The 25,534-nt window shown below is 40.6% G+C and overlaps 1 protein-coding gene across 1 annotated transcript in view; it reads left to right on the top strand.

Moving 5' to 3' along the window:
• RYR3 (ryanodine receptor 3) overlaps positions 1-25,534 on the top strand; it is a 467,844-nt gene that overhangs the window by 214,031 nt on the left and 228,279 nt on the right. The window contains exons 29-39 of the mRNA XM_075193561.1: positions 3,289-3,497; positions 4,233-4,393; positions 4,683-4,719; positions 4,941-5,104; positions 5,391-5,556; positions 7,160-7,246; positions 8,028-8,254; positions 8,925-9,729; positions 10,414-10,614; positions 10,698-10,800; positions 15,594-15,731. Of these exons, the coding sequence (XP_075049662.1) occupies positions 3,289-3,497; positions 4,233-4,393; positions 4,683-4,719; positions 4,941-5,104; positions 5,391-5,556; positions 7,160-7,246; positions 8,028-8,254; positions 8,925-9,729; positions 10,414-10,614; positions 10,698-10,800; positions 15,594-15,731 (2,298 nt within the window). The remainder of the gene's footprint in view (positions 1-3,288; positions 3,498-4,232; positions 4,394-4,682; positions 4,720-4,940; positions 5,105-5,390; positions 5,557-7,159; positions 7,247-8,027; positions 8,255-8,924; positions 9,730-10,413; positions 10,615-10,697; positions 10,801-15,593; positions 15,732-25,534) is intronic.

The following is a 25,534-nucleotide window of genomic DNA, read 5'->3' as shown; positions in this document are numbered from 1 at the left end:
TTCTGAAGAATGTTAAGTCTTAGAAATGGCTTCATCCTTATTTTAGCAATTAGCCTAAGTTAACATTCAGATATAATATTTTGTTCTAGCTTTTGTTGCTTCAGTGTTTGGAGTAGAATTTGACATAAAAAAGATATAAAATGCATTACGAAAGCAACTCTGCACTGAATCTTAATGAGATTATTTAGTAAACACAAATTAAGATTTACTAAACAAGGGTTAACATACTTTTGTCTCAGCTGATGTAGGCTTTATAATCGCAACAACTAATAATAAATGACATGCTATTGTTCTGTAAATCCCTCAGCACCCCACAGCAGTAATGCAGTAAGTGCAGACAGGCTAGGCCCGGTCCCATTTACGAACACTGGCAAATTAGTTCTATATAAGTAGAACAATATTCTGTATCAGTCCAATCTAGCAATTGGTCACATTGTCATGACAATGCTTCTAACAACAAGTGGATATTATAAAGTAGCAAATAGCTGTCCACTATTTTTGTCCCCTCCTTTACTGTGTTATTCATTAAGTGATAAACTTCAAATATTTTAAAGGTTTCCTGCAATATAGTAGTACATCATTGTATTTTCTTACAACCTGAAAGTGATAAGTGTTCATTTGGTAAAAGCAATTAGGGCATCCTTGGCTATTGAATAATCTGTTCCTTGGAAATATGTGGTCATTATTGTGACCACATATGAAATCTATGTGTATTATTCTTTAGTGGTTCTCCTGTGGCAATTGGAGAAACTGTAAAATGTATTGTGGACTTCTGTTTGGAACATGATGCTACATTAGTAGAACATAACTAATCTAGTTTCCAAAGAGCCATTTTACCCTAGAGTTGCCCGCACACTCAAGATTTTTATTAACTTAATTGAAAGATGTAATACACAAAAACACTTTATAGAAGTATTTGTACACACAGAGAAATGGAATTTTGATATTCTATATAGTGCAGTAAGAATACTTTGTTAATTTGATGAATGTTTGAAATGCTAAGATGCATAAATTGTACGTTGTCCATACACAGTGATAGAATTGTTTTCAACTAACAAAATGCTGGGCCGCTTGTCATATATCTGCACTATTGTGTGGGTCATATTGCACCATTTTAAATCTCTCTCTCTAGCGATTAGTATATTAAATCATTGAGCATAATGACATCACATATTAATGTTGTTGCTTAAGAACAGAATTAGAGAAGTGCGACATAGTAAGTATAATTTTCCTGTATATGTGTCATCTACTAAAGTGACGTTGCCACTAAATGAAGCTGCAGACTCTATCTGCCACCCGTGAAATGCTGACTGTATTACCCTGAACTCCCAAAGCCTAGCAGGAAAGAAGTTTGATGCTATGTTTAGCTTTTTTGTATCCTGTTCTATATATAACTACCATGTAGCTGACCAGATTTGGCCCCACTTTGACATGATTTTGGGTGGAAGACAGGTATTCACTGCATTCTTACCCTATTATGTTACTCAGCCAAGGCTGGGTAAAAATAAGGGTAAGAGGCCTATGGAAAAAAAAAGTTCCCATAAGGGGGTCATTGAACAACTGAAAAACTTAAAAGCTCTATTTACTGCCATAATTTTGGTGTGCTCTACAAGTATTCCATATATGTGTACACGTTTGTATGTTCCCAGTGCTCCGCAGAAGAATTCATACGGGTAAAACAGTTTGTGAAGTATGCAAATGAGGGTCTTTTTATTCACAATCACATTTTATCCCACCAGCATATTTGTGACCAGGAAGATCATATAAATTAGGAACCCTTTTGTAACTACATTAAAAGGGTGGCAAATTGTGGAATGGAGGTTTCTTATCGATAGTCAATATCGGCCAATGTCGTAATGAGTTGGCAAAAATAAGGGAGGGAAAACTGGAGTACAGTGTTCTCACAATTCTGCATTGAGTAAACCATTGTGCACGCTCTTTCCTACATTGTGTATGTGTAACGTCATTATTTGTTCCCGAAAAGTGTGCAAACTAGCCCAAAGGCAAGGCTGGGTCCTATGGGACAGTCGTTATATACTTTACATATTGCATATTATCGACGTCTCTTAATTTCTCAGATAATGTAATATTTCAGAGTGACTTCAAATAAAAACCCCAGACCACCTGACTGGGGTGGAGTGAAAACATTGGTGGAGTAATGTAAATAAAATCAATAATTGGTTGAGTGCTGAGGATCTTTGCCTCATCTAGAGATGATATTATACTATGTAGTTTGAGCATAGAAGGATAAATACCTCTTTGATAGACTGGTAGAGGCTACAATGTATGGTGATCTATAGCGGCAGAGGTCACCAGAGTGGACACTGTGATCATGGTGGAACCAAGTTCTAGCGTTACGTCATTTCAGGTCACTGTGGTCTCGCACTCTATTTGTAAACCAAATAATATTCTGTCAAACAGTCATATGCTAGACTGGTAGATCTGCTTTATAATTGTTTTGTCTGTACAGTACATTTTCAAATTCCATCAGTAGCTGACAGGTTAATTGCTGCTCAAATGGATGTAAGGCCACATAGCAGAACAATAGTGTTTTCTTTACTTAGTAAATGGATATCGCTAATTCATCCATGGCAAGCAGTACATTTGCCTAATGACTCGGACTTTCGGTATCCATTGAGTGCTCAGCTAACAATAAATGAGCTCTGGTTGCTGCCCAAGTAGTTTAAGCTCTTCTTCATATAATTATCTTACAGCATACAGCTTTCAGGGAGCTGTTTTAAGTAACGTGGACTTGACAAATGGTACTCGGACATTACACACGCATGTTTTACAGAATACACTTCCCCTGTGTTTGTCTTTGTGTACTAGGTTATCAACAGCTTTCCTTATGTGGTTGGAAATGTTTGTTCTTTTTGATACATTTATTCTTCCTTGGCATGATGTCATGAGGTTGTATTTTTTTTTTTTTTTTTTTTATCATTTACCAACCAGAACAAATACTGTTGAAAATGTTTGTATAACCTTTTTATGTTCTTAAATCTCAATAAAAACTTATTTCGAAAAAAAATAAATAAAGAATACACTTAAAATGTTTTTATGTGCCCTGATTTGTGCTGATCTGTGAATTTTTCAGTCCAAGATGAAACCTATTTTTACTGAACATGGAAGGTTTTCGTTTTCAGCCCTGTATAAATTCTTATGAATGCACTAAATATAGTTCCACAATTAGCCTGAAGTTCTACTAACGGATTGCTAAAGGCATTTTCCTGCAGAGCTTACCATCTGTTCAGCCTCTGAAAGTATATTTCCTGTACTTGTTCTCTGCAGGTTTTGTCCCTGTCTGCTCCCTCGGGTTGTCTCAGATTGGTCGCATGAACTTAGGAAAAGATGCCAGCACCTTCAAATATTACACAATGTGCGGCCTGCAGGAAGGCTTCCAACCATTTGCGGTCAACATGAACAGAGATGTTGCCATGTGGTTCAGCAAGCGCTTACCAACATTTGTCAATGTGCCAAAAGATCATCCTCATATTGAGGTAATTATGATGCCCCCTACTAGCTGTTTTGCAGTATTTCATACTTCAGCAATAATCCTTCACTTGTGTTCTTTCACTGGTCTTCAATGACTCTTTAATTGATACTGTGAAAAAAAAAATCTCTTTCAGCTGCGTGAAATTTTGAGTAGCTTGGTTCTCTTTCTACCAGTGTGCTACAATTTTTTGTTTAAATCTATAATTAGTGCATATTGTTTACATGCCCATGCATTGGTCAAAGAGCAGTAAATATGTTCATATGCAAGTGATATATTCACTCTAAGTAATACACCTGTAAATAATATCTTTATAAACCATTATTTCATTGCTTATAATTAGTGAGCTCTGATGTCATCAGTGAACAGTGCTCTTATGGAAAACCTGTGTATTACAAAGAATAACTCACCTCTTACTGTAAGTTATTACAGATTTTAGAGGTGATCTGAGACTTCTGTGACATATATATGTTCTAAGTTCACTTTAGTGACTTCTAATATACGTATGATTTACAGTATAGAGTGCATTATTACATATGCATATATGATACCCTTTTATTCATTTGTAATTATATCTGAAACAATAATGCACAGTTGGGGAGTAAAATTACAAACGGTGGCTATTCCCTTTTGTTAGTATATCACAAAGTAACACCACTGTGCATTACCAGAGCGGATAAGAAGTGTTGGCCTCAGATGGTTTCCATTGTAAACATTTTCATATGAACTTTGTGATTTTTAGGTAACAAGGAAAGATGGGACTGTAGAAATCCCTCCAAGCTTAAAAGTTACACACAAGACCTTTGGCACCCAGAACAGTAATGAAGATATGATATACTGCAGACTGAGTATGCCTGTGGAGTTCCACTCTGCCTTCAACAATGAGGAGCCCTTCCAGAAGAGGTACAATGCTTTGTTGTCAGTATTCTCACCTGCTCATGACTTCACCTATTGCAAAACCACACTTCTCATTTTATTTTACCCATTGCCTTACCTGTATATGGAGCCTGTATCAGCCAGCTATGAGCAAGCAAGGGACACCAAACACGGGTCAAGGATGAAACATTAATCTGTTTTCTTGACATATATAATTAAAGCCTAGGGAGGGGGAGTTATGCCTCATACCACTTAATGGATGAAATCTCACTTAAACGTAACCAAATTATGTTAATTTTGTACCTCCTGTTTTTAGAAACCAACTTCAAGAAGCATCTTCGCACACTACCACAGTGAGTTTTTATTCATTTGTGCTGCTTGTTATTTTTATTGAAGGTAAATAAAAGAAAATGAGTTATATGTGAGATGATTCATGTCTCATGTCCATTGTATTTGTTTAATACTACAACATTGGAATAAAATTTGTGTTCTTAGTTTTGTTGGACCGTTCATCATCTTTTTAGAAATTGTTTTATGTTTTCAGTTCCAGTGATTATATACTTTTATTTTGTAGTTGTATTACTATTCTGTACGAATATTTGCTGGCCAAGATCCATCTTCTGTATGGGTAGGATGGGTGACTCCTGACTACCATTTCTACACTGAAAATTTTGACTTGAGCAAGAACTGCACTGTGACCGTCACTTTAGGAGACGAGAGAGGCAGAGTGCATGAAAGGTATGATCCTGTTGTTGTCCGGTTACACTTTAACAACAGCTGCATAGTGTCTGGTGAGAGATGGGTGGGCCTGGTTCTATCCTCTTGTCTGTTGTTTTGAACTGACTAAAGGTGTTATCCATAGAACAAAATCTGACTATGTGCCTTCAATACTCACATTACAATACAATGCAAAATGTAGTGCCAAAACTGTGTACATGTAATAGAATTATTTTCATTTACTGTCCTATTTATTCTTGTTTTATTTTTCTTATTTTTTATTTTTTTTTTTATGTACAACATCCAGTGTTAAGCGTAGCAATTGTTACATGGTGTGGGGAGGCGACCTCTCCACTGGCTCGCAGAGGTCAAGTCGTAGCAGTGTAGATATTGAAATTGGGTGCCTTGTTGATCTGGCCACGGGTCTACTGTCATTTACAGCCAATGGGAAAGATCTTGGCACCTGCTACCAGGTATGTTTTTTTTTGGGGGGGGGATTTTCTTAAAATGTATTTAACTTATTTTCATATTATTAATGTGTAGTTGCTTTTGTTTCGGCTTTCGTTTTAGTAGAAGGATTATCAACGTACAGCATAGGTTTATGTGTATTTCATTTCACATGAAAGGGACAATTATAGTAATGATTACATTAATATAGCAGACTAATATCTTCACTTAATGAAAATTTTTAGTTGTCATATTAGGGTATGTCACTTTTATGTACTGTTACTACTACAAGGCCTTGCCTTGTTAAAGCGAGTAAGCGAAACGCGCGTCGGCGTTCGCCTCGCTGTGTTGCTTACATGTGTGACTCATGCTGCCGCTATGTGTATAAACTAGGGAGATACGCTACAATATATTAAGGGGCTACAATATAACAGAGGTCTGATACTACATGACCACCTTACCCCACAGCTTTGTCCAGAGGGGAGCGTGGTTATAGTCAGCACGTTAGGAATTGTTTGTAGTCCAGAGAGGGACATTACAACAATCTCATTAGGGAGTAATACTGGATGGTAGCTACTTTGGCGTTCTCGGTGATAAAGGAGAGCACAGTTGTGTACAACGGGATATAATATAATTGCGCTACCAACTCTTACTATATTAGAATATCTAGACCTAATTACCTTATAAAAGAAAATATAATGGTCTTGATTTTGTCCCAAATGTTATGGATTCAACTTTATTAAATTGTCTCACCCTCCATCAATAAAGTATTGAAAGGAAATAATCCATTTGAATTAGATTTATAACATCATATATATGCAAATAGGAACTGTTTGTAATGATATAGCTCATCTCTCTTGCACTTTTAATAGTGCCTATACTGATTTGGTTAAACTGCTTATCACGCCAGACACCTGGACAGCATGATGATCGATATTACCCAGATATAATATAATTAAGAGAATTGTAAAACACATCACACAGCAAGGCTAGGCAGTTGGTTCTGTCTTTTTAACAAATTTATTTTGATTATTATTTTGGTTTTATTTCGCTACTAGTGGTACTAAGGTACTATTTTGGGACTTTACTATCGTTTTAAATGAACCATTAAAATGTATGTTTTATATAAATAAACAATCATAGAGTGCCCCTAATATACACGTTCTCTACTCTCTACCTTTTCTTTGTGAATATTAGCCCAACGTGTGTAGGGTGCACCAACCCAGTCACATGATAACAAATATTACAATAATAGACTGGGTATATGATTATCTGGTGCGCCGGTATATCTCTTTCAGAAACATACATTACCATTATTCCAAAAGTTAACATTTAATGTAGACAAAACTACTTGACAATAATGTTCTTTGCTGCAACTTATATAGCAATTTATCCATTATTTCTTAAGATTTTTTTAGCTGAAAGTGTATGTAAGCTATCATATTTAAAATTCCATTAAGGTAATGTAACAGATTATTAACAAAGCTGTACCACGCTATTAGTATTTTGGCTTCCAGCTTAGATAACTCGAATTGTCCTGTTGTGTTTGAGTAATACTTTGCTTAGAGGGAATTACTACACTGTGTTAGATGATGGTTTTCACTAAAATAAATCCATTTAACTTGTTAGGTTGAACCAAACACCAAGCTGTTCCCAGCTTGCTTTCTGCAGCCAACTAGCACTAATCTCTTCCAGTTCGAACTTGGGAAATTAAAGGTATTGTTTTCTCTTTGTGTTGATCTTTTCATTTACCTGCCATAGAGTAAGATCATTTTTGTTGTTTAGGAGCACACACTCTGCAGCTGATATTTTTATGACATATTTACCTAATAATTAAATTGCACAATAATAATTTTGCGTTTGTTGAGTGAATGTAGAGATGATATAACGGAAGTATAATGCAATCAAGTTATATCCAGTATTATACAATGATTAGAAAGTAATAATAAATAAGGGTGTCTTTAAATTGTAATGTCTAAAACACTTCTGCAGTTATCAACACCCTGCACTGAAATGATGAGGTAGCTTATTGTGTCCACTTCAGTACTGTAGGGTCTCTCCCATGCAAGTCTGTGTTTAAAAACATAATATTATTTTTCTGCAGTTGTTGCAATTCTCAAAATTTCCATACTCAGGTTTTTTGTGTGGAATATGTCCGTGAGGGAGGGGTTTCAGATTTCCATTCTCTTCCAAGAAGCTCCTTGCCTTGGCTAAACCTGTTGTGATGTCCTGCTCTTACTGAGAGTTATTTCCCAACAAAATACATATGTGCAATATCCCATATTGACCAGACATTTTATTTCACTCATTAACTTGCACTGGAACGATCAAATCTCTAGTTATTGTGGGTTATAGTTGCAGTTTTTCAATTTGTAAATATCTTCCAGTGCCAGATATTGCCAAAGTTACTTTTTGAGATTTTGAAAGATTATTAGCTTTATTTAATTATTCTTTTAATTAACTCTGCATCTCAACAATAACAATGTTTGTTTGGCAGAACACTATGCCCCTTTCAGCTGGAATATTTAAGAGTGAGGAGAAGAATCCTGTGCCGCAGTGCCCACCTCGTTTAGACGTGCAGTCTATCACACCTGTTCTCTGGAGTCGAATGCCAATTATTTTCCTAAAAGTGGAAACGGAACGTGTGAGCGAGCGTCACGGCTGGGTGGTGCAGTGTTTGGAGCCCCTGCAGATGATGGCATTGCATATACCTGAGGAGAATAGGTTCTTGTCCTTTTCATGTCCTTCGTTACATGTCCAGAAATTAAATAACTGCAAAATGCTATAAACTCATATTTATAACTAAATTCATCTCCTATTCAGAAAATATATCCTGTTCATAAACGGGAAATAGGTAAAGTATAGTGTGAAATGTTTAGAGAACAAGGTCTGAATTATTATGTATGCAGAGGTGTTGATACTATGAGGTGAGGATAGTAGCTCTCCTCGGGTGGCATCCTCTAGGGGGAAGCAGAGGGGGTAATTTTATTGGTTTTGTTTTAAAGAAAATTAAAAACAGCTTTCAAGCTGTCCTCCAGCTCACTTTCCCCTCTACCTGTCAAAGCTAACAAGCTCTATAAGATTCAAGGTCACTGCCGGGCGGTGAAGAGTAAGGGGCAAAGGTGGTTTTCCACATGTGGCACCTGGGCTTGGAATGGTCACTTATGTATGCAATAATGGGAGCTGTTGTACTGGGGAGAAGTCATTACAATAAATATGCAAAATATTCTACATAGACGTACAAATGCTTCTCCCATTCTCCATATTAGTCAAGCAACAGTAAGATTGATTGTATAGTACTAGCAAAATGAAATGCCTGCATATTTCTCTTTCTGAAAGTACAATGCTTGCTTGTTTGTTTTAATCGCCATTTATTTTCTTGTCCGTTTATCAGGTGTATTGATATTATGGAACTATCTGAGCAGGAAGACCTGATGAAATTTCACCACCACACACTTAAGCTGTACTGTGCAGCTTCTGCACTGGGTAATAACCGTGTTGCCCATGCCTTGTGCAGCCATGTGGATCAGTCCCAACTTTTCTATACCATTGATAACCAATACCTGCCTGGCCTCTTGCGATCAGGTTTCTACAATCTGCTCATCAATATGTACCTGGAGTCTGCCAAAGAGGGGAAGCTTATGATGAACAATGAGTTTATTATTCCCATCACTGATGAGACTCGACAAATCAGACTCTTCCCTGATGAGTCTAAAAGACATGGCTTACCTGGGGTCGGTCGTAGTACCTGTCTGAAGTCTGATCTTCGTTTTACAGCACCATGCTTTGTACTGACAGGGGAAGAAAGGCAACAAAATGGCCCGGAAATTCCCATTGATATCCTCAAATGTAAAGCAATTAGCATGCTAACAGAAGCAGTACAAAGCAGTGGAGAACATATCCGAGACCCAGTGGGGGGCAGAGTGGACTTCCAGTTTGTGCCAATACTCAAACTCATCGCCACTCTCGTTATTATGGGAGTATTCGAAGATGAGGATGTGCGTCAGATTCTGCTACTCATTGATCCAAATGTTTTTGGTGACCACAAGGAGGAGGACGCAGAAGAGAACTGTGATAAGGAGGAGGTGGTACAGGATGATGAAAAGGCTGTGGAAGCTGGAGAGAAAGCAATAAGGGATGCCAAGGCACCTGTTAAAGGTTTACTGCAGACTCGACTCCCAGAATCTGTCAAACTTCAGGTGACGTTTTATCATTTTTCTTTGTTTAGTACAGATGTGCAGCAGTAATATTTCATTTATGAAGCCTGTATATATTTTACTGGTATCTTATTAAAAAGTTTTATAGTATACATTCAGTGCCATTTTAAACCCACATTCCTGTTTACTAATGCATTTATGTGTGTGTTTATGTGTGTTACTTTACCTCTTAAAGCACTCTTGCTGTATGTTGTGGGTTCCTGGTCCTCACACTTGCACAAATCACAGATGTAATCTTCTCCTAATACACTTGTTTAATGAATATGTTAGAGTTAAGTTAGAAAGACATTTTAGTATGCTGTCAAACTTGGTTTTTATGTTATCATCTCTCTTTGGTGAAGTTAGTTAGCAAATGATACTGATAATGATATCCAATATCCAATATCCTTCGCATATACAGAAGTTACAGGTGCCCCATCTAGACCAAAAATACTGTTTTAAATATGCAAATAAGCCATCACACTGCCATAGTCAGTACTATCCATGCTTGCTCGCCATATGATGTATGCAGAATAAATATACCTCTACTTCCTTTACCGTCTTTATAACACACTTGCCTAAAATAAGATTGTGTAGTGTTAGATGAGATTGTCATGGATTAACATCCACTACAACTATATCTCAGCCACACAAGTGGTTTACTGTACAGTCCCTTATTCTTCTCAGATGTGTGAGCTTCTTCATCACTTCTGTGACTGTGAGCTGAAACACCGTGTGGAATCCATTGTTTCTTTCTCTGATAACTTTGTATCCAAGCTACAATACAACCAGAAGTTTCGTTACAATGAATTGATGCTAGCACTGAACATGTCTGCTGCTCTGACCGCAAAGAAAACTAGGGAGTTCCGCTCTCCTCCACAGGAACAGGTAATATTGTGAACAAAGAAAGTCCATTACTTTCCAGGCAGGTCCTAGCAGTGCAGTAACTATTGTCTCTTTTATATTTAAAGATTAACATGCTTCTGAATTTCCAACAACTAGAAGACAGCCCTTGCCCAGAAGAAATTCGAGATGAGCTGTATGAGTTCCATGAGGATCTTCTTATGCATTGTGGTAATTATCACTTAATAAGATACAGGGCCATTGTTGTAAATACTTAAGCATGAAGGACAGTACATTGTTCTTCATCTGATGCAATACATTGGGCATGGTGTACTATGATGAAGTTAAGTCTACTTGTGTCCAAACCTCCTTTCTATATTATTTGTTGTGTACAGAAAAGCTGAAACTACTGCATGTAACTCAAATTTCTTTATGTCCGAAGGGGAAGAGGGAAAAAGGGCTCCGCACATTTAGTGTTTGTTTATTACAATTTTGTGAGGGAGTGCTTCTTTCAACATTAAATATCACATAACAAGAGAGAGAGAGCAAGAGTTGAATTTAGAAGCACTCCAGGGGGTAAATGTATGAATCTCCGGATTCTTCATCTCCGGCGTGTTCAGCCTCTTCAGCGCTTAAATTTAAAGCGGCGCTGCATTGTAAAGGGAAGTTCCCCTTTACAATGCAGCGCCGCTTTAAATTTAAGTGCTGAAGAGGCTGAACACACCGGAGATGAAGAATCCGGAGATTCATGCATTTACCCCCAGGTCTCAATTGGTTGCCACAAACAATTAAAATAAAACTTTATTGAGTATTATTAAAATGTCAATTCTCAATCAGAAAAGAATAGGCGAATTTTAAAAATAAAGTGTTGAAATAAGAAAAGAGTCATTAAAATAACAAGATAGACCCTGTGGTGGGACTGATCATAAGTACTTAATGCCCCGTATTTTGGACCTCTAGATAATGAGCCTCACATAACTAGGACCAATTAGAGCTTTTTGTATTTACTGCATAATATTGTAGCCTTTCATGACTGTGTACATAGGCTCTTATTCTCCATTTTAAGTTCAACCTCTCTTCCTATAGCTCCGCCCTCTCTAGCCAGACAATCTTTCTTTAAATCCCTCATCTCCTCCCAGTCCTCCAACCCCCGCCGCCTCTTCGCCACCTTCAACACTCTCCTGTCCCCCCCCTCCTCTCCCCTCCTCCCTCACTGCCACTGGCTTTGCCTCCTTCTTCTCCTCTAAAATCAAGGCCATCCAACTCGAAATCTCATCCACCCCTCTTCCGCCTGCCCCCCCCCCCACTCTTCCTCCCTCCCCCTCCAGCCACCACTCCCTCTTCTCCTTCCGCCCCACTACGGGCGAAGAAGTCCACTCTCTTATTTCATCCTCCCCTCCGTCTTCCTGTCCTCTGGACCCCATCCCCTCCCACCTCCTTCGCTCCCTTTCACCCGCCACCTGCTCCCACCTCGCCCACCTCTTTAATCTCTCCCTCTCCACCGGCATCTTCCCCTCCTCCTTCAAACACGCTCTTGTATCCCCCATTCTTAAGAAACCTAACCTTGAACCCACCTCTCTCTCTAACTATCGGCCCATCTCTCTTCTCCCCTTTGCCTCCAAATTACTTGAGACTTGTCTGCAGCCGCCTCTCCACCTACCTCTCTGACCACTCCCTCCTTGACCCTCTCCAATCCGGCTTCCGCCCCCTCCACTCTACTGAAACTGCCCTGGCCATAGTCACTAATGATCTCCTCTCTGCGAAAGCTAGGGGCCAGTTCTCCCTTCTCATTCTCTTGGATCTCTCAGCAGCCTTCGACACCGTTGACCACCCGCTTCTGCTCCTCACCCTTCAATCCTTTGGCCTCTCCGGCCCGGTCCTGTCATGGTTCACCTCCTACCTTGCTGACCGTTCCTTCTCTGTCTCCACCTCTTGATCTCCCCCCCCCCCTCTTCACTTCCAGTAGGGGTCCCCCAAGGCTCTGTTCTCGGACCCCTACTGTTCTCTCTTTACACCTCTTCCCTGGGGAAACTCATCAGCTCCTTTGGTCTTCAGTACCACCTTTATGCCGATGACACCTAACTACCTTTCCTCTCCCGATCTCTCTCCCTCCCTCTGTCTAGGGTGTCCGCCTCCCTTTCTGCCATCTCCTCCTGGATGTCCTCTAGATTCCTCAAACTTAATCTCGCTAAAACCGAACTTATTGTCTTTCCTCCCGCTCATTCCCCCTCCCCTTCCGACCTTTCTATCACTGTTCTCAACTCCTCTATTTCCCCTGTTCCTCAACTTCGCTGCCTCGGTTTAATCCTTGACTCCTCTCTCTCCTTTGCCCCTCACATTCTTTCTCTCGCTAAATCCTGCCGCTTCCAGCTGCGTAATATTGCACGCATTCAGCCCTTCCTCTCCCAAGATGCCACTAAGGCTCTTGTCCACTCTCTTATTATCTCCCGCTTGGACTACTGCAACCTCCTCCTTATCGGCCTCCCCCGCACTCATCTCGCTTCCCTTCGCTCTGTACTCAATGCAGCCACTTGGCTCATTTTCCTTTCTCGCCGCTCCTCTTCTGTCTCCCACCTATACCAATCCCTTCACTGGCTCCCCTTCCCCTACAGAATAGTGTTCAAGCTCCTCACACTTACTTTCAAGGCCCTCTCCAACTCCACTGCTCCCTACATCTCCAACCTCATTTCCATCCACGCTCCATTCCGCCCTCTGCGTTCGTCTTATGACCGTCGCCTCTCTTGCCCCCTGGTTACCTCCTCCCATACTCGCATCCAAGACTTCTCCCGCGCTGCCCCCCTCCACTGGACCCAGCTCCCCCGCTCCATTAGAACATCCCCCAACTTGTCCAGCTTCAAACGGGACTTAAAAACCTACCTCTTCCTTAAAGCCTTCCAGTCCCCCACCTAACTGACCTCCTTCCAGCCTCCCACCTATCGCCCTCCCTATCCTGCCCTCCTCCTACCTCCCTCCTCGTCATTCTCCTCTCCCCCCTCTCCGTCTCTGCCTCCGTTCTCCCCCTTCCTCCTCCTACCCTTGCGTCTCTGTCCGTCCTACCTTCCCCTTAGATTGTACGCTCCTTCGAGCAGTGCCTCCTCTCCTCCTGTTCTCCACCACCTTAACTCTGCTCTCCAGCTCCTCCGTGAGGTCCTTCTGCCCCTCTACCCCTCTAGCTACCCCGCTGGGTGCTCTCACCTCCCATCTAGCTGTACATTGAGCTTCCGAGTTACTGTGCTTTTTTGTTATCTGTACCGTGCTGTCTCACCCTGTATCGTGTTTCTGTCTGTCCTTGTACGGCGCTACGGATACCTAGTGGCACCTTATAAATAAAAGTTCATAATAATAATAATAATAATAATAATTTGCATCCAAGGATGAATAATATGTCTTTCAAAACCAGTGCAGACAAAGACCATAGTATTCCTTATTTACATCTCTATATAATCGTGTTTGCTTGCTTCATCTTTCTATAATTCTCTAACATGAGCCGTATGGACATTCTTATGTCCTTTTATTAATCTTCTGTAATCCATTTGTCATGAGACATAAGAAAATGCCCATATATTGGTCTGAGACAGCAGTTTCTGGGTCCTTTAATTGTGTCTGTTACATAAGGATTGTTAATAGCATAATTGTTTTACTGATAGGTGTGTACTATTTTATTTATTTCTTGATATCCCTCATTGGTATCATATATCTATTCCCAATCAGGAACACAGATCTTTATGCTATGTCAGTTATCTATATAATCCAGTAGTGGTTGACAGTGTGCAGCCATATTAGTAATATATAATTTCTTATCTTCCCTGTGTATCAAAAGGGCAGTAGTATGCAGATTGCCTGCCTAATAGTAATAGGTCGCATGCGGCTTATCTTAATATATATATATATAATATTTGTCTCTTGGTAACTAGACAGAGTTGTGCTATAGTAATAGACTGGAGCAAGTAACAAAACATGTTAACTAGCGGCCGAACACCGCAAGCAGTCCCTACTACTTCCGGGTCTGACATCACCTAACGTGACGTCCGGCCCGACTTACGACGTACGTTTCGCCCAGAGAGACTTAATCATGGGAACTGCCAGGTATCGATGCACTAAAGCAAATAGTTCTCTACATAGCCTATTAAAACTATTTATTCACTATATTTATATACTCAGTGTATTGAACGATTCTTACTAGTTGAATATATGTCTGTATTTTGCTGCTTAATCACTGGCCTTTTTTTTTCTACTTATAAAAAGAGAGCACTCCTGGCTAGTAATCTAAATTACTTTACACCTTTCTATATATTCTAGTAATATAATGAACACCTAGGGGTAAATGTATTAAGCTCCGGGTTCTATAACACCCGCGAGTTCGGCATCTTCAGCGCTTAAATTTAAAGCGGCGCTGCCTTGTAAAGGGAAGTTTCCCTTCACAAGGCAGCGCCACTTTAAATTTAAACGCCGAAGACGCTGAACTCGCGGGTGTTGAAGAACCCGGAGCTTAATACATTTACCCCCTACATTAAATTATAAATATTTTCAAGATCACTTAGCAATTTATTGTCATTATACTGGCCACAGACTGAGTGCTTATATATAAGGTACAGCATCCTGTACTATAGACAAGTGTTCCAAATGAGAAATGAACAACATTACAGATAGACTCCCTTTATACACACACTATTTACGTGAATTTAAAAATGTATTCATGTCACTTGTTATATTACTGGGATGTAACATATTGTACTTTACCTGATAAAGGCATACCACTTGTTATATTACTGGGTTGTAATATATTGTACTTTACCTGATAAAGGCATACCACTTGTTATATTACTGGGATGTAATATATTGTACTTTACCTGATAAAGGCATACCACTTGTTATATTACTGGGATGTAACATATTGTACTTTACCTGATAAAGGCATACCACTTGTTATATTACTGGGATGTAATATATTGTACTTTACCTGATAAAGGCATACCACTTGTTATATTACTGGGTTGTAATATATTGTACTTTATCTGATAAAGGCATACCACTTGAAGAAGAAGAGGAGGAGAAGGAAGATACATCATGGACTGGTCGGCTTCGAAAACTGGTATACAAAATTAAAGGCCGGCCAAAGACAGAAGAACAGGATCCAGCAGAGGAGGAGGAGAAATCTCCTAGTACGTTACAGGTGTAGGAATAATGATCAGTACAGGAAAGGATGACTAACCATGAATGGGGATTGACACAGGAACAGGTGCTAGAAGCGTGGCAGCTATAATATGCAAAAAGGGTTAATGGTGTAAGGGAAGGTGTTTATAGTGGTCTAAGCTCCTTGACATAACATCTCCTGACACCTGAGGTTGTTGGCGATGTGTCCCTAGATTAGGTGGGTGCAGAAGACAACTGACACTGGAGGTTAATCCTTAATAATCTCTGCTAATATCGTAAGGTAAACTAAAATAAAAATCATAGCAGCTTATTAGCGTGACAGAAAGCCTTTCCAACTTCGGCCTTTCACAGATTGTAATCAGGAGTCAGCTACCAGCACTAATTTTAGGTCAGCTTGAGGCTTCAGATTTCAATAACGCAAGACATTCGTGTGAAAAAATAACTACTTGTTTATAGCTGCGGAGAAGATACTACCACCTGTTGATCCCCCTGAAGCATCTGTACAGGGAGATGATTTGAATGCCTTGTGCTCTGCATATATGTTTGGCTACATAATTGAAATGCTCACAATCATTTTTTACTCTAGGGTGTGGGCTGATCTAAGCAAAATTCTATTGGATATTAATACTGAAGAGATATCTGTAGGCAGTAGTAAATCTTTACTATCAGAGATGCCAGCTCTTTAGCATGATGGACATGATGAAAATTTGTCTCCTTTCCATGTCCCCACACTTTCCAACCAGACAACTTTCCTTGAACTTGTCACCTGCATTGATTTCAGAAATGTCACGGTAATATTAGCCCTTAGCTTGACAGCTGAAGGGGCAGGAAGTGTGAGCATAGGCTATAAGTACAGAGTCCTCTGGACAGGAATATTGTCATATTCTAGAATAAGTTCATTCAGCCAATACATTAAAATAATAGCATTAACATTTAATAAATAGGCATGTTTCCCCTTTTGTGCTCTGCCATTATCTTTTTAGCCCTCACATTTAATACAGAAACTCCACAGTGCATTAAGAGCTCCTACAATATTAAAGGCTTCCACCAAACCCCATTACTTTAATTGCTACCCACATTACAGTATTACAGCCACATTCCATTAATATCCCACCTAGCCCTGTAAACACAAAATACACACACACCTGCCCTACAGACTGGTGCGGAAGACAGACTCCTCTGGCTTCTGCGTTGTAGGGATCCAGCACCAGCCAGGTGCTAAGTGATGGAGAGTGAGCATCTCCCGTGTCCTCCATCCTGAGGGCATTCATGCCCCTCATACATCACTTCCCTGTATTCTCATGCTTCCCATCAATAAACCCACATCCTCATCCCACTATATCCTTGTGCTCTACATCAATTCCCCTATGCACTTGTGCACCCCTCAGTTCCCTATATGCTCATGCCCCCATCAATCCCTAAAATATCCTCATGCCCCCATCAATTCCTTGATGAAGAGGACAGACTAGAGAGGCCAGCCACCAGGAAGCACACTAATGTTGGGGCCATTCCCCTATAAGTCTGGGATCCCAAATCAGGACCCTAGGTACCCAACCCGCTGTCCCCTTCCTAGTTTAAAAAAAAATGAAACCGTAAAAACTCACAGTGAGGCCTATAATCATCATCATCATCATCATCATCATCATTTATTTATATAGCGCCACTAATTCCGCAGCGCTGTACAGAGAACTCATTCACATCAGTCCCTGCCCCATTGGAGCTTACAGTCTAAATTCCCTAACATAGACACACACATAGACATATACATACAGACAGACAGGTAGAGACTAGGGTAAATTTTTGATAGCAGCCAATTAACCTACCAGTATGTTTTTGGAGTGTGGGAGGAAACCGGAGCACCTGGAGGAAACCCACGCAAACACAGGGAGAACATACAAACTCCACACAGATAAGGCCATGGTCGGGAATTGAACTCATGACCCCAGTGCTGCGAAGCACAAGTGCTAACCACTAGGCCACTGTGCTGCCCAATTTGCCCCTCCTTATAGTACTTGAAATATGGACACACTGTAATCTAGCACACAAATTCATTGTCTTTAAACACGTAACCAATATACAGGTATTTGCATTGTTTAAAATGTGTTCAGTTGGGCTATAGGAAGCGGACCTACAAAGACCTGACCTATTTTGTGCAGGCAAGTTTATTTGTTTGTTCAACTCATGGAAGTAATATAGGGGGGGATTTGCGAGACATTTAAAAATAATAATAATAATATCCCGCCAACAGATAAAATAAACTGCAAATCGTGAACTTTCTGTTGCCTCCTGGTATAAAAATAGTTATATATTGAAATTGCTTCCATGTATAAGATGGATATTTCAACTGGCATGTATCAACAGTGTGTGAAAATACATTTGTCTTGGCCACTGGTTCTTTGACAATACTTTTCTGTGCAGCCCTGGTAGCTACATTGTAGATTGCAGGATATGGCATAGACTTTATGTAAAATAAAACCTGTGACACGTTTAGCACACATGCTCCCTATCTTGCCATACCCACAATACTGGCTAGATTTCAGCTGAGGCAATACAGGTTCCATTTCAGTGTAATGTAATGGCGCACCTACATAACCAGTATTCAGCACATATTTCACCAAAATTATCATATTTATGCTGCTCCTATCGCTAAGGAACAATATTAAAGTGGCTGCAGCAATATTTTCTGGTGACTGCAGCTAGGGCTTTTTTCACTATTCCCTGCAACAGACCTTGTCAGACAGCCTCGTAAAATGGTGAACTTTTAGTGCTGCAGACTTATAGATCATCATCTTATCATTTGGAGAATATGAAATAAAAAATAGTGGACACATTTAAATCATAGGTCCACTATGGCTGTCAGTTGTGTCAGATTACCAATTCTAATCATAGACAAGCAGGGTGGTATATACCACCAGGGTGGTAAACCACTGTGTAAACCTAGATTTACAAATTTTATCAGTGCTTAGCATGTTGAATGATTTGCTGTACATTTGAGACATGCATGAATCATATCTGTCATCACCCTTTCAGGAATACTTAATATATCTAGTTACATTTCAGGTTTTGTGTAAATCCTCATACACTTTGTAGTATGTGAAAGGATAACACTGACATCTAGTGGCGGATGTATACATTGCAGTTTATTTGAGATTGACTTGGAAAGAAATTGTGTGTTACATATACATCTGCAGCAGGAGGTACTAGGAGCACTACAACATGACATGGCAGTACTACATACTGTAATATATGAAAAACTGGGCTATATTGCAAGCTATCATGTATTTACAGTGACTCAATATAGAAGCCACACTTAAAGGAAGAATCCCAGGCATAAGCTTAAACTTATTTGTGTGATTGAATATACACATACCATTTTTACTCATGGGACAATTTAAGGTGAAACTGATTATTCATGCCCTTGATTAGCTATATTGTCAATTAACATTGTCTCCTTTAAATTCATTTGACTTAAAAATGCCAACTTTTACTAACCTCTAGTCCAGAATAGCACCATAGCAGTCTTGGGGCCCTACGTACAATCTCTTCAGTGCCCCTGCTCATGATTATACCAGCAGTATGCCCTCATGATTATTCCATCAAGGGCTTCATTGCACTCAACTCATTGCACAGATCTTAATTTACAGCCACAGACCTTCTGATGCAGATTCAGTGGAAAGCCGCTTTACACAAAGCACAGCACACCGCTAACCATATTATGTAGACCCCGCTGCCTGCCACTTTTCACAGACCTCAACCCTCCTTGCACAGACGTACACTACCCTCATATTGAACAGACAGACCTTTATTCTTACTGAGCAGTACAAGGCAAATGCATTTACCCCTGAAACCTCCTTGTGCACTGTTTATGAGGAGATGTACATACAACATATACACTGATTTTACTAGAAAGACGGCATGCAGAGCATGAAACTAGCGCCCAATGCACCAGGAGGCATTCCTACCTCTCAAGGGGCAAGCAACTAGGCCAGCTTTTCCGAAACTGGGGACCGCGGCGAGGTCACAGGAGTGCTCCAGGCCGGTGGTGAGCGGGGTGGGCAAGGTAGGGGGGGCGCCAAGCACTCCTCTCTGCCTGCCACCCTCCCTCCGCTTGGTCGCCAGCCGTCCAGAAAAACAAAAAACTCCTCCCTGCTCTGTTGCACTGCATGTCGGGATGAGCAGTGCAACGAGGGACAACAACGGAAGAAGACAGAATAAGCAGAACAGAAGACAGAAGGGCAAGTAAAAGGTAAGACGATAAACGGAAGTTGAAAGGGGCAGAGCAAAACAAGGAGAACTGATTCTCTTTGGGGCACAGAGGTCACAGATAGCTATTTAGAAAAGGGGCACAGGTCACATTTGACTATTTATAAAAGGGGCACAGAGGGCTATAAATGAATGGGCACAATTTCACAGAGGGCTATAAATGAATGGGCACAGGTAACAGAGGGCTATAAATTAATGGTCACAGAGGGCTATAAATTAATGGGCACAGGTCAGAGGGCTATAAATTAATGGGCACAGGTCACAGAGGGCTATAAATTATTGGGCACAGCTCACAGAGGGGCATAAATAAAGGGGCACAGGTCACAGAGGACTATATAAAGGGGCACATGTGATGATGAAGGGGCACAGTGTGATGGACATACTCTGCATTTATTTAAACAGCCTTTTTGTACATGTATTTTTTTTCCTTTACCAATAACTATTACTATCTATATCTTCTACTTATAAATGTATATCACAATATGATTGTATGTGCATATTTTTTATGAAATGTTATAGTTTTTGAAATATTTTTCGAAAGTCATTGAATTAAAAAAAAATATATATTCTTGTTCCTTGAACATTCCTATAACTTTTTATGGTGCTTTATGGACAACTTGTCACTCCTTTAAGTGAAATGCTTGGGATTGAGATACATTTTTACACATAAGGCCACTGTTTTTTTTGTATTGAGTGAGATAAGCGCTCGTTAATGTAGGTATCGCCAGGCGCTCGTTTATGTAGGTATCACCAGGAGCTCGTTTATGTAGGTATCACCAGGGGCTCATTAACTTAGTTGACCAGTAACTGTTGCAGATGGAGGAGAGCCATCAGCAGGTGATATACTTTGTACATATACAGCAATATTGTGGAGACATTATTCTGGGGTGTCATCCTGCACTGTTCCTGCTATTTGTGTGGTGTTGCTTCTGGGAACACGCAATTTTACTTCTCATATAGGAGCTACAAAGGATTTGACTTGAACTAATAATTATTTTTGGTGATTGCTTCAGGACAGAATTATTTTCTTGCACAAAGAATGAAAACATTTTTGAACATTGGAAAGAAGCGCGCTAGTAAAGAAAAGAATGGCGAACCACACACCAGTGGCAAAGTCGTGAAAAAGAGGAAACATCGCAGATACGACAATACTTACCTAGACTTCGGATTTACATCTGTCGATGTCAACCAGGAAGAGCGGCCACAGTTTGTATTATGCCTGAAAATAATGTCGCCAGAAAGCATGATTCCAAGCAAACTAAAACGCCATTTAGAGACCAATCACCCTGACATGGCTAATAAATCACGCGATTACTTCACCAGAACGTTAAAAGAATTGAAAGACCAAAAAGGTACATTTTTTAAACAAGCATCCATACCAAGCAATGCTTTGCTAGCATCTTACAAGGTGGCATATAGAGTTGTGAAGTGTAAAAAGCCTCACACCATTGCAAAAGAACTGATTTTACCGGCTGCAGTGGATATGGTCACCATTATGGTTTGGGAATCAAAGGTACCTTTATCCAACAATACCATGAGTCGCAGAATCCAACATATGGCTGAAGATCTGAATGACCAGTTGATTGAAAAAATGAAAGGGAAGGAATTCGGGCTACCACTAGATGAGGCAACAGACAGTAACAAGGATGCTCATTTGATTTGTTACACACGCTTTGTTGATGTTGATAATATTGTGGAAGACCTTTTGTAAAAGTATCACTGCAGGTACAAAGGCACAAGACTTGTTTCAGATCATTGACACTTTTATGAGTGAAAACAACTTAGACTGGACAAAGTGCTTTGGTGTCTGTACTGATGGTGGTCGCTCTATGTCAGGCTGTTATGGAGGATTGCAGGCACTCATAAGAACCAAAGCTCCTGATGCACTGTAGACCCACTGCATAATCCACAGGGAAGCCCTTGCATCAAAGCAACTGAGTCCTCTACTGAATGCAGTCATGGAAAGCGTGTTGAAAGTGGTGAACTTCATAAAAACTCGGCCACAAAAGGCAAGGTTTATTAAAATAAGGATATGGGCTCTGAGTGCACATCTTTGTTGTATTACTCTAGCTCGCGATGGCTCTCCCGTGGCATTATACTTTCCAGTGTCTTTGAATTACGGCTGGAATTTTACTCCTATCTGGAAGAAGTACACGAGTGCCAATAATTATTTGGATACTGATTTTTTGTCCAGATTAGCATACCTGTGTGATCTCTTTGACAAACTGAATGTACTGAATCTCTCACTACAGGGAAGCAACACACACATTCTTAAACTTTCTGAGAACGTATCAGCTTTTAGGAAAAAACTGCTTCTATGGAAAAGAAAATTAAATGAAGATGGTTAAGATGATGACTGTTTCCCCCTGTTGCATCAGTTTGTTACATTCAATGATGTTTACTTGACACATGAACTTAAATCCGTTTTTGAGCAGTACCTAACAAAGCTCAGAGACTGGTTTGAAAAATATTTTCCAGAGAATATGGAGAAATTTGTATGGCTTCAAGACCCATTCAGTACTAATGCCCAGGGCCGCCGAGAGGGGGGGGGAGCGGGTACTAATTACCCGGGCCCGGCATGTCAGGGGGCCCGGCCCGGGCCCTTGCGCTGCTGATTTTTTTTAATTTTTTATTTTTTTTTTTCCAAACGTTTTTTTTCCTTTCCTTTTTTTTTTTTTTTGGCGGGGGGGGGGGTGGGGGGGGGCTCGGTCGTTGGTGGGGGGAGCAGGCTAGTTTAAAAAAAAAAAAAAACATACTCACCTGATCGCGGAGCCGGCATCCCTCCTCTCTGCTGCTCTGTGCTCTATTCAGACTGTCTGAATGCTGGGTGTGATGTCATCATGTCATGCCCAGCATTCAGTCAGTCTGGAGCAATGGAGCACAGAGCAGCAGAGAAGACCAAGAGAGGAGAAAAGGTAAGTGAAGGGAGGAAAACGAGGGGGGCACAGAGGGGTTAAAAAACGGGAAAGCAGCATGTCAGAGGGGTTAAAAAATGAGAGGGGCACAGATGGGTTAAAAAATGGGAAAGCAGCATGTCAGAGGGGTTAAAAATTGAGGGGGGAGCACAGAGGGGTTAAAAAATGGGAAAGCAGCATGTCAGAGGGGTTAAAAAATGAGTGGGGGCACAGAGGGGTTAAAAAATGGGAAAGCAGCATGTCAGAGGGGTTAAAAATTGAGGGGGGAGCACAGAGGGGTTAAAAAAACGGGAAAGCAGCATGTCAGAGGGGTTAAAAAATGAGAGGGGCACAGATGGGTTAAAAAATGGGAAAGCAGCATGTCAGAGGGGTTAAAAATTGAGGGGGGAGCACAGAGGGGTTAAAAAATGGGAAAGCAGCATGACAGAGGGGGTGAAAAAATGAGAGGGGCACAGATGGGTTAAAAAACGGGGCAGTATGGCACAGTGGGGTTAATAAACAGGGGTCAGCATGGCACAGTGGGGTTAAAAAATGGTGGGCAGCATGACACAGTGGGGTTACAAAGGGGGGGGGGAGGCATGGCACAGTGGGATTGAAAAAGGGGGGGAGCAGCATAGTATAGTCTGATGAAGGGGAGCCAGATGAAGGGGGCAAAAACAGCATGGAGGGCACAGTGTGATCATAAGGCATGGCGATGATGAAGGGGCACATTATTGTAATATTGGAGCTGGAGGAAGGCCTAATTATTAATCGTGGGTGCTATTGATTTAACGCTGGGGCTGGCTGTAATTTTCTAAATGTAGCCATTTTTTTTTCAAAATAGGTCCTTCAACATTTCTGGATCCGGACAAGCCACAACTAAAGAAAGCAGCAGCCACAGGTGGAGAAAGTGAGAAGAACAGGTAGGAGAGAGCAGCACAGTGTGTGAAATGTTGTGATTCTAGTAGGGACAATACCAATTTTTGGTGAATGTTGTGTCCAATGTAAGGTGTAGGCCAAGACTGAACTGTTTGTGTACACACTGCATTGTTTGTATACTACCCTGTGGTGGTAGATGTCCTGAAAGTCAGGAGTGCTTAAACATATGTGACGCTCCGGCGAATTGAGAGCCTAGTGGTTTTTATGTTAGCCACGCCCCAATGGCACGTTTGCCACGCCCCCAAATGCATGACCGCACCTCCCAAAATTTTTGCACTGCCGTTTGGCTAGCCACGCCCCTGAATATATGACCATATACCTAATCTTTTTTGCGCCGCCGTAAGGCGGCGCAAAAAAATTTTGGGGCTTACTTCACTATGAGGGGGGCCCCATGAATTTGTTGTACCCGGGCCCTGAATTCTTCTTGGCAGCCCTGCTAATGCCCCATCTGAATTCACTTCAGATGGGGCATTAGAAGAAAAACTCATTGAGCCCTCCTGTGACAAGTCTTTAAAAGTAAAATTTAGCAGCATGGGACTTGAAGAGTTTGGATATCCATTAAAGATGAATATCTGATGCTAGGTGCTAAAGCACAGCGAATCCTAGTTCCATTTGCAACAACATATCTGTGTGAAGTTTCGGTTTTGTTGTTGTAATAACAAGCAAGTACCGTTCAAAAATTAATGTTGAACAAGAAATGAGGGTGGCAGTGTCCAAGATTATTCCAAGGTTTGAAAAGTTGTGTGATACACAACAGGCGCACACACCCCATTAATAAATAAGTATTTCTGTCCTGTCCAAAATACTTATTACGTTATTTTGACCCAAATACTTAAAAATCGGGACTACCATGTAATTATTTGGACCTAGAGGTGCCTTGAAAAATTTATGGAGACCCTAAGGGTGCCTCGAACTGAGAAAGTTTGGGAACCACTGAACTAGGCTCTAGAGCTTAGCTGCCTGTCATTTTAAATAAAAATCACTGTGTGTAAAAAGATTAACTAGGAGTATGGTCAGAATTTAATTTATTGTTTGGGGTTAAGTTAGGTTTACATTTTGGAGTTTTTTTTGCACTGACTTTTCAATCAGTGTTTCCTTCAATGGAGGGTAAAGTTACTAATAACTTTATATACACATGGTGATTTTATTTGCAAATGCATGTAGCTGTGCTTGGGAGCATGACAACTTGTCTCCTGAGAGGTAAAATTGTATCTTCTTGGAAGTGCAGGAACCAGGTTCAAGAGCCTGCATGCAGGGGAGGTGCCCTACATGCTATCCTTCACATTGTCTTAACTACATGCACAGGACAATTGGCGCACACAGAACAGATCATCATGGGGGTAATTGGATGTTTAGAAGTGGTGATTACAAAGGTGACAGAAAATGAGCCTGGTATCTCAGTACATCACATGATAAGTTTGGTAACTCTGACTCTTTCAAGCGCTAGGTGGGTGCCTATTTTGCCATTCTGATCTTCCAGCATCGGTGCAATATTGATTGCTGCATTGATAGCTTATACAACACTATCCCTCCAAGCATGTCATGTCGCCTTGCTCCTCATCTGACATCGGTCTAGCCAAACCTAATTAAATGCAGCTTTGTATCTTTAGAACCACATGGGGGGATATTTTTTCTTTACCAACTCCATCAATCTGCTCCCATCCGATATGTCCCCTATCTCTTCCTCTGTCCCCATTCTCAACTGTAGGTTAAGT

This window comes from Mixophyes fleayi, chromosome 12 (genome assembly GCF_038048845.1).
Source record: "Mixophyes fleayi isolate aMixFle1 chromosome 12, aMixFle1.hap1, whole genome shotgun sequence".
In the NCBI taxonomy this organism is placed as follows: domain Eukaryota; kingdom Metazoa; phylum Chordata; class Amphibia; order Anura; family Limnodynastidae; genus Mixophyes; species Mixophyes fleayi.
This window is presented reverse-complemented; position numbering and strand designations above follow the sequence as displayed.